At 41.4% G+C, this 10484-nt stretch overlaps 1 protein-coding gene across 1 annotated transcript; it reads right to left on the bottom strand.

Annotated features, from left to right (window-relative positions):
* Positions 1–2004: 2004 nt before the first annotated feature.
* On the bottom strand, positions 2005–7772 carry Defb126 (defensin beta 126). Its single transcript, XM_047539235.1, has 2 exons — positions 7679–7772; positions 2005–2459 (listed from the first exon to the last, which is right to left on the bottom strand). Exons 1-2 carry the CDS (start codon positions 7734–7736, stop codon positions 2005–2007), a joined length of 513 nt encoding a protein of 170 aa, XP_047395191.1. The 5' UTR covers positions 7737–7772.
* Between the last annotated feature and the right edge of the window lie 2712 nt (positions 7773–10484).

Below are 10484 nucleotides of genomic sequence, written 5' to 3'. Positions count from 1 at the left end.
CATCACAAATAGGTGTGTGTGGCTGAAGAGCAAGGTGCCCTTGGGACAATGATAAGAGGCAAAACTGAAACTGTACTCCAGGTTCCGTACACAGGGAACAAGGAAGCCAGGACCCAAATGGAGAGACTAGTGGTTAGATCTGCATTTCAGAAAAGTGACTCCGGCTGTCTTCGTGGAGAAAGAACGTGCAGGCGTGAAAGGAACACAGAGTCTCCAACAGGGAGGCTGTGGCAATAATCCCACAGTGAGTCTTAAAGGCTGAACCCGCAAAGTGCAGTGGAGATGGAAATCATGGCACATACTAGAAGCGGTAGAATGCACAGGGATCAATTAGCCACTGGATCGGGATCAACTGAGGAAGGGAGAGGATTCTATGCTGGCACTCTTAGACTTGGGCCTAGAGTGAAGATTACCCGTCCATAAAAATTTTCTCCCACTTTTAGGCCCCATGCTAAATCTCTGGCTTCTTAAGGGAATCAAGGGTGAAGCTGACCCCACAAAGCATCAGCTAATCTCATAATTTTAGAGTGGGAAGGGTGGGGAGAAAGATATTCAGTCCAACCTTATCATTTCATAAATGGGCAGCCTGAGAGACAAAGGCAGACACAGCGACCCCCAGGGTCCGGAAAGTGCAGGCAACCACGTGTCCTCTGCTCCTTGTCCCCAGTCTTGGGGAAGTGGTCTGAGGCATGGACGGATGCTATTCCCTGCTGGGTGCAGGCAGAGCTTTTCAGGGGGAAATTCTATTGCTGAGCGAGTGCCTGTCCCCAGTACTCAGGTCCACTACAGAATTCTTGATATTCCTTCCTGCCTAAGTAGGAGGCTGACATTGGGAATTTCTAGGAAGAGGAGAAAATCGAACACCTTCCTGGCAGTCAATTTGTCTGTCTCAGAAGTCAAGTTTCTTCTTCTCTAAAGTGAGGGCATAATACCTATGATCTGAGGTTGTCATAGGACGTCTAATAAGAAAACGATTATCAAAATATTTCACGGAATGCTTTTGTAGTACTAACCACTTCAAAATATATATGAAATGCAGCACTAAATCCACAGAAAATCACACCCACAGGAGGCTTTCAATCATTCCATACTGTAAGCTGGTGGTTCTTTTTTGGTTGTTTGTTTTTTGGTACTGGGGATTGAACCCAGGGACACTTTACCACTGAGCTACCTCCTTTTTATTTTTTTTATTTTGAGAAAAGATCTCCTTACGTTGCTGAGGTTGGCCTTGAACTTGTGATCCTCTTGTCAGCCTCCTGAATCACTGAGATCACAAGCATGAGCCACTATGCCTGGTTAGGCCAGTGGTTCTTATTAATTTTGGGGAGGGGGTACCAGAGATTGAGCTCAGGGGCACTCAACCACTGAGCTACATTCCCAGTCCTATTTTGTATTTTATTTACAGACAGGGTCTCACTGAGTGGCTTAGGGCCTCGCTAAATTGCCGAGGCTGGCTTTGAACTCGCGATCCTCTTGCCTCAGCCTTCCGAGTCGCTGGGATCACAAGCGTGGGCCACCCGGCCCGGCAGGCCAGTAGTTCTTAAAGTGGGGTCCCTGGACTAGCCAACACTAGCATCTCCCGGGACTGTGAGCCACGCGGATTCTCAGGTTCCACCATAGAACCACCAGCTGGAGGTCAGGCCGGCCCTCTGTGCCAGCAGTCCCGGTAGGTGGTTCTGAGACACACTGAAGTTTGATCATGTGGCAGGCAGAGTGTGGGTCAGTAACTGCTGACAAGGACGACGACAGCTCTTCCATCCATGGGTCCCGAGCGGGTGGTGTGGAGTCGGGCCTGACTCTCTTATTTGTGTCCCTACTCAGGAACTGCTGGAGCAAGACAGGTGTGGCATCTTTACCGGTACGACTGAGTGGGAAGTGGGGTGTAGAGAGAAAACCAACACTGGAAAAGGCCACTCTGTTTTAATGAACCGCGGAGGCTGGATCAGGAGGCAGGAGGCTGGAGCAGGAGGCAGGAGGCTGGAATGTTCACTTTCAGCGACCTCCTTACGCAGGAGCTTCCGTAGCAGCGGCGGTAGCGGCGGCGGTGGTGGTGGCGGCAGCCGCTGCAGCCGCTGTTGTACCTGCTGATGCTGCCGCTTCACCTGCTGCCGGGGCCCCTGTCGCTGCACTTCCACCTGCGCCTCCGCCTGGGCTTCCCGCTGTGCCTCCCCCTGCACCTCCCCCTGCCCCTCCACCTGCACTTCCTGTCACTCCACCTGCACTTCCGCCTCCTGCCCCTCCGCCTCCACCTGCACTTCCGCTTCCGCCTCCCGTTCCGGGAGCTTTGGTAGATTTGGACCCCTCGCCACAGACTTCGGCCGAGTCCTGGCTGACCAGCAGGCAGCACGACTTCTGCTTGGGGCACATTCCCGTGGCGGGCACCGTCACCACCTCTCCGGCTCTGCACTTCTTCCTGCAGTTTCCCGTTTTGTTGGCACACTTCCTCACATACCAGTTACCTGCGGCGAAGAACGACAGAGTTAAGCCTGAGGCCGCAGGCCCCCGGAACGCAAGGAGCATTTTTTGAGCGCTGATGATCCGAGTCTCTTACCGGTTGTTTTATTTTATTTTTCTTAGTCATAAAACCCTGCTCCGAGCAGGGTTATAAACGTAGGCACGTAGAAGAGATACTCACATATACACACGTCGAATTGTCTACATAGGGATGGAAAAACCTCATTTCTGAAATCGGATTTCGGCCTGCAAACACCAGATGCCTACTTCCCATGATTTTAAGTGGGAAATTTTAGAACATATTGTTACACATGAACCAGAAAACTATCCAAATATGACCCAAACACACATAAACACTTCAGAAGTAAAAGCTGTCATTTTTAAAATAGAAAATTCACATTGGAGTGAGATGAAATCTTAGGGTGGTTTAGATTTGCATTTCTCTAATTGCTAGAGATGTTGAACATTTTTTTCATATATTTGTTGATGGATTGTGTATCTTCTTCTGTGAAGTGTCTGCTCAGTTCCTTAGCCCATTTATTGATTGGGTTGTTTGTATTTTGGGTGTTAAGTTTTTTGAGTTCTTTATGAACTCTGGAGCTTCATGCTTTATCTTAAGTGTGGGAGGTAAAGGTTTTCTCCCACTCTGTAGGCTCTCTCTTCATAACGTTGATTGTTTCCATTGCTGAGAAAAAGCTTTTCAGTTTGAATCCATCCCCTTTATTGACTCTTGCTTTTATTTCTTGCATTTTGGGAGTCTTGTTAAGGAAGTCTGGTCCTAAGCCGACATGATGAAGATTTGAGCCTACTTTTTCTTCTAAAATGTTCAGTATCGCTAGTAATTAGAGAAATGCAAATAGAAACTATCCTAAGATTTCATGTCATCCCAATTAGAATGGCAGTTATCAAGAACGCAAGCAACAATAGGTGTTGGTGAGGATATGGGGAAAAAGGTACACTCATACATTGCTGGTGGGGTTGCAAATTGTGCAGCCACTATGGACAGTACTATGGAACTTCCTCAGAAAACTTAGAATGGAACCACATTTGACCCAGCTATCCCAATCCTGGGTTTATACCCAAAGAACTTAAAATCAGCATACTACAGTGATGCAGCTTCATAAATATTTATGGCAGCTCAATTCACAATAGCTGAACTATGGAACCAAACTTGATGCCCTTCAACAGATGAATGGATAAAGAAAATGTGGTATATACACACAATGGAATATTACTAAACCATAAGAAGAATAAAATTATGGCATTTGCAGGTAAATGGATGGAGTTGGAGAATATCATGCCAAGTGAAATAAGTCAATCCCCAAAACCAAAGGCTGAATGTTTTCTCTGATAAGTGGATGCTGATACATAATGGCGATGTGGGGTAAGGGAAGAATGGAGGAACATTGTACTCTGTAGAGAGTAATGAGGGGAAGGGAGGTGATAGGGGGAAGGAAAGATGGTGAAATGAGACAAACACCATTACCCTATGTACATGTAGAATTACACAAATGGTGTGACTCTACATTATGTACAACCAGAAAAATGAAAAGTTGTACTCCATTTGTGTACAATGAATCAAAATGCAAAAAAATAAATCATTTTGTTAGAAAAAAATTCTCAGATCATTGCTATAATTCCTCTTACCATTGTCAAAACACATAGGGATCTAAAATTTTTTATTAGCTTCCACATAGGGGAGAAAACAGTTGACCTTTGACTTTGAGTCCAGCTTATTTCCCTTAACATGAAGGCTTTTTATTTTGTTGATAGTTTGCAACATTTTCAAAATGTCTTTATGTGTTTCTGAGGTCCTGCAAATTATATTTAGAATACAACTCTAGCCTTGTCTTATATACTGTCTTGTTGAAAATTTTGCAAGTTATGGAAAAACAAAGATAAAACTTTCAAATATATATTTACCTATCTCTCTGTATACCTATGTGATATTGTGGTATAAACGTATTCTACAAAATTTCGGGAATGAAAAAACAAAAGCCATACTATTAGGAACATGTTTATTGGGGAGGTATTCTGCAAGGGGTGCCTGTATAGGTGCCCATAATTATATACTTATATGCATAATATCTTACTGCATATTCTAACATAAATATCCTAAAGAGAAATTGGAACTCTTGCCTCATTCTAAGTTTGTTCTTTCTTTTTTTCCCTCTATCTTTTTCTTTCTTTCTTTCTTTTTTTTTTTTTTTTTTTTTTTTTTGTGGTGCAGAGGATTGAACCTTGGGCCTCCTGCATGCTGGGCAAAGCATTCTAGCACTGGGCTACATTCTAGCTCTCTCTTCTTACTTCATTCCTCTATTCAGTCAACAAATAAGAAATGAAAGTACACTAGGTCAAGAACTCTGCAAGATGCTGAGACTAAAGCAATGAACCAGAAGACAAGGTCTGAGGACCTTAAATAGGGGAGTTGAAGAAAAAAAGATAAATAAGTGAATAAACAAAATAACCATAGATTGAGATACATGCAACACATGAAATAGTGTGATGCATTGGATAGAGAGTGGAGAGCCATCTTTTGGAGTGCTATGTCCACCACTGATATCTGAGGTCAGCAGTTTACTCCTCGTATATGGACATACACATGGTCTCTACCATTCGCTCCTGAAATCAGAATCCTGCATGGGCTCATTAGCCTTGAGGAAGTGACATTCAAACCCAGATATAAAGGATGAAGAGATGCCGCTCTGTGAGAATCTAGAGGAGAGGTTTTCAAAGAGGCAACAGCACCTGCAAAGCCCTGTCGCAGAAGAACTTGCTCTTTCTGCAGCACATCAAGATTGATTGACTTCTCAGACTCTGCCTGCTGTCGTGCATGTGCACAGGTTCTCCATAATGGTGGTTGACTTTAAACTTCCTCTCCAACCCCTCCTTCTGGGATCCCTTTCTTTCTTGCTCTCCCAAACATCTCTATGGAAATAATATTCCTATGTTTTTCTTTAGATTTCTACGGCTGGGATGTGTGCATGGACAACTCAGACCAAGTTTTCTACCTTTTTGTCCTTGGGTCCTGGTATCAATGGATTGCACTTACAATGCCTCCAAATCTTGAGGTAGGCTTGGCTAATTGCAGAGCTTGACTCTGAATTGCTTATGTTTGTCCAGGAAGGGTCAGGGAGAGTTTTCTCAGGGTGTTTAAGTTTAGAAAGAAGAGGGGGAGAAATCATGTAGTCTAAACTCATAGAATTTCAATGGTGAAGTAGACTTTAAACACCTTCTGGGGCAATCCTCATAGCATTATTGATTTCCTCTCATCTATCATCAAGTTGGGCAGTTTTGCAAATCCTAGAGAACATAAATTTCTCTCTTGAGAGGGAGCAAAGTTAGATTGCTCTCTACCTATTAGGAAATCCTACTCAGAAGAGTTAGTTTCTCACTTTGTGCCTTATAAAAAGATGGTATTGAATCCAATGTGAAAGACACATTCACAAAAGTGGGGCATAACTCTTTGCAATGCAGAGAAGAACTTTCTAAATAAATGGAAGATTAAAAGGGAATGCTCATAGACTTGACCTCAAGTAAATGAAATTTTAGTTCCTTAAATAAGAAAATCTGGATGCAACTAATATATTAGAAAATATTTGCAAGAAATATGAAATAGAAAGGTTAAAAATACAAATACATTAATAGATGCAGTTGGTGATATATGCCAGTTAAAATAAATGATATCACAGAAACAAGCAATGGAGTCAGAATCAGAGAATCTCCCAATGATAAATTTACAAGGTTGTGCATTGTTATTTATAGCAGTCACATGTTAGAAAAAAAATACCCAAAAGACACAATAAGGGACTCCTCAAGTTAGTATTGGACTCTTCAAGTTATTATTGGTACAAAAATATGACAAAATAGTATCTACTGCAAATGATACTTTTAAGGAATATTTAAAGGCCTGTGAAAAATTTCCTAATATAATCCTAAGTTAAAAACAAGAAACTAAAAAGTTCACCTAAATGTAAGATAGTGATTAATCAAAGTTGGAAGGGTGTGAGATTGGTAGAAAAAGGGCAGTTGGATTTGATCAATGCATGCTATATGCATTTATGGAAATAGCACAGTGAACCCAATTAACATGTACAAATTTTACTGTGGTACTGGGGATCAAACCCAGGGGTGCTTTACCATTTGAATTGTATTTCTAGTTCTTTTTATTTTGAGATAGGGTATCGCTGAATTGCTGAGTCTGGCCTTGAATTTGTGATCCTCCTACCTCAGCCTCCCAAGCTGCTGAGATTACAGATATGTGCTATTGAACCCAGCAACAGGAACAATTAATATATGTTAATCCAAAATCAAATATGAAAAGCAGGTTATAAACTCATGTATTGATCAGTCACAATTTGAAAACTGTAAGCAGTGATGAAGTTGAGGCCAATTTCTTTATTTCTAAAACACTTCCATTGTTCTTATCTAGGTTTTGCAAATATAAAGTATAGAATAATAATTAAGTAGGAAGAATATGTTCTGGTGTTCTGTTGTAGAGTATAGTTAACAATAATATACAAAGTAATGATACATTTTAAGGTGATGGATATGCTAATTACCCCTTATTTGATCATTGCATGATGAATATGTGTATCAAAACAGTATGTTGTATCCAATAAATAAGTACAATTATGTGTTGGACAAAAATAAAATAAAACTAAAAAAAATAAGGAATGCTTACACAAATAAAGCTGGAATTGGATACGGGCTTCTAATGGTTTCCCATGTCCACCCATAATATTTTTCTTTCCTTTGCCATCTTACAGTCCTATAGTATTTAAAGACAGCCATCCCTGTCCTGTTAACCACATCCCAGAAAAAAAAAAAAAAAGAATCACAGATGTTCTCTCTAAGACCAAAAAAGTTGGGGGAAGGCTTGTTACAGAATTGTTACTCCAGGACATAACACTGATGGTCACCGAGGTGAAGTGAGGTGTAGCCTGGCTGACGGTCCCTAACTGATAAGACAGGGAAGCTTGGAATGTCAGGGCCATCTCTGCCTGTGGAGGGACTCTGAGGATTGACATTCTCCTGCCCAGCTCCTGTCATAGGTACTTGTCTACTGGGAGAGCCTTGAGGTCTTCTGGCACAAGACAAACCTCGACCCCCTCCCAGTGAGAACTCTGACCCTCCTCCCACAGATCATTTGGGGCTAGGTCTCCATGTGCAGGACCCTGTTCTAGTTAGGCCGATGTTTCTTCTTCCCCAAGATTCTGTTTACCTGAGACCAACTGGGCCAGGAGCACAGAGACTGCAAGGGTGAACAATAGGGACTTCATGGCTCCTGAAAGACGGTAGGCAGTGGGTTGCGTGGAGTCCCGAGCTCTCTCTTCAGTGTGACTCTGAACACAGATCTTTATTGCCCTCCTTAGCTGGGGTTGGGCTCAGCTGGTAGAACAGGAGGATATAGGATCCTGTGCCAACCATAACTTCAGTCTATTGGCCAGCAGCTCTAATTGAGACATCACCGTCCAAGAGCCCTGTGCTTGGCATGCCTTGAGGGAAGGAGAATGCCTTAGACGAGAAGGTGCAAGTCCCACTGAAATGCATGGCAATTTGGAGAGAAAGAAGAATTACAGGAAGAATTCATGCTGATCCCCCAAGGTTGGGTACCCTGCCTGTCTGTTCACAGCCTCCCGTGTTAGTTCTATCAGAGTGTTCATCTCCCTGCATTATAACACCCTGTCCCCCTCTCTGTCTCTCCTCCTGAAGCACTTGGCTTTCTAACCACTTACTGCACATGATTCTTTTCTGTATACAAATTCTACATATGTATGTGTATATCTATCATGTATAACTATGCATAATTCTTTCTGCACGTTATTCTTTTTAGAGAAGGATCTATGTCACTGTTTGTTAATGAAATAAGTTAATACTTTGCTGATCAACTGGGGATTTTGCAAAATGTTTTAAATAAACAAATCTGTGCCCGAAGGGTTGTGCACAAAGATGTCTTTAAATCCACACTTAATGTTCAACATCTTCAGCAATTAGGGAAATGTAAATCGACACTGAGTTTCAACTCATTCCAGTTAGAATGATAGATTATCAAGTCAAGAATACCAACAATAATAATTGCTGGAGAGGATGTGGAAAAAAGGAACACTTTTACAGTGTACAGTATAAACCAGTACAACCACTATGGAAATCAGTATGGAGGTTCCTCAAAAGACCAGGCATGGAACCACCATCTGACCCAGCCATACCATGCCTCAATATTTATCCTAAAGATTGAAAGTCAGCATACTAAAATATACATGCCTACCCACGTTTATTGCAGCACAATTCACAATAGCCAAACTATGGAACTAGTTAGCAATTCATCAATGAATGAAAGGATAAAAAGAACATGTGGTATATAAACACAATGTAGTTTGATTCAGCCATAAAGAAGAATGAAATTATGGCATTTGTAGGAAAATAGATGGAACCCAAGAACATTATGTTAAGTGAAATAAGCCAAACTCAGAAATTCAAGGATCGTACTTTTTCTTTTACATCTGGAAGCTAGAGAGGAAAAAGAAAAAGAAAGGGGTAGGGATGGATCTCATGAAAATCAAAGGGAGATCAGTAGAGTGGAGGAGAGAGACAGGAGGAAGGAGAAGGAAGGGGAACAGGGAAGCAGTGACCAATGAGATTGGCCTAAATATCTTCTTATATCATATGCAAGAACAAATATGTAATAAGGAATTCCACCGTTGTGCATAATTATAATTAGAATGTGCCAATAAAATATGGAAAAAAGACAAGAAATCCACATGTAAGTTCATCTATAGACATCCCAAAATGAGATGCTCTCTACGATTTAACTCTGTGCTTCTGTTAAAAAGCTGATTTTTGTCTTTCTAAATCTACCTATGTATCATATAATAACACACATGTAACACATTTGTTATACAAAAGGGGATTCATTGTGATATATATATATATATATATATATCACAGAACATATATATATATATATATATATATATATATATATGCATATGTCATGTGATCATGTCCATCTACTCTTCTATCTTCTTCACTTCCCCTCTCCCTTACCCCACCCACTTTTTAGTTCCTGGTAATCCCTCTGTCTTTCTTCTACTTTACTTTCTGGTCAACTTTTTTTTTTTCCAGTTTCCACATGTGAGAGAATACAAGCAATACTTGTTTTTCTGTGCCTGACTTATTTCACTAACACCATGTCCTCCTGTCCCAGACACTTCCCTGCAAATGATATCATGATTTTGTTCTTCTTTATGGCTGAATAATACTCCATTGTGTGTTGTATTTGTCAGCTTTTCATTGGCACCCCAAATACCTGACAAGTACAACTTAGAGGAGGAACAGTTTGTTTTGGCTCATGGTTTCAGAGATGTTAGAGGTTCACTGCTCTGAGCCAGAGGGGAGGCAGAGTATCAAGGCGGAACAAAATGAGAAGGAGTGCTCCTGCATTTATGGTGGTCAGGAAGCAGAGAGAGAAGAGGGGAAGGGGTCAGGAGATGAACCTTCCAGGACATGCCCCAGTGAGCAACCTCCTTTAGCCACACCACACCTGCTACTGTTGCCACCCAGCTTGGGTTACAGCCTTCATACTTTAATCATTTCACCTCTAATTTTGCTTTATGAACCCAGAATTTTTGTGGGACACTTCATATTCAAACCATAACATGTATATAAACAATATTTTCTTTCTCCATTCATCTTTTGATGGTCACCTCAGCTGGTTTCATAATTTGGTTATTGGGGTGAGACAGAATCCGAATGAAGTTTTGATTTGCATTTCCTGGTGGCTAAAGATGCTGAACAGTTTTTCATGTATTTATTGACCATTTGGACTTCTTTTGAGACATGTCTGTTTGTGTCATTTGCCCATTTTAGAACTGAATCAGTCTGGCTGATGAGTTTGTAGATTCCTTACAGATTCTGGTTATAAATCCTGTGTCAGATGACTAGATTGCAAAGGTTTCTGCCATTCGCTAGTGATTTTTTTACCCCCTGCTTCTGGCTTGGCTGCACAGAGTTTTTCTGTTTGATGAAAT

Source organism: Sciurus carolinensis, chromosome 2 (genome assembly GCF_902686445.1).
Source record: "Sciurus carolinensis chromosome 2, mSciCar1.2, whole genome shotgun sequence".
Taxonomy (NCBI): domain Eukaryota; kingdom Metazoa; phylum Chordata; class Mammalia; order Rodentia; family Sciuridae; genus Sciurus; species Sciurus carolinensis.
Note: the sequence above shows the minus strand (reverse complement) of the source record. Positions and strands in the feature narration are given on the sequence as shown.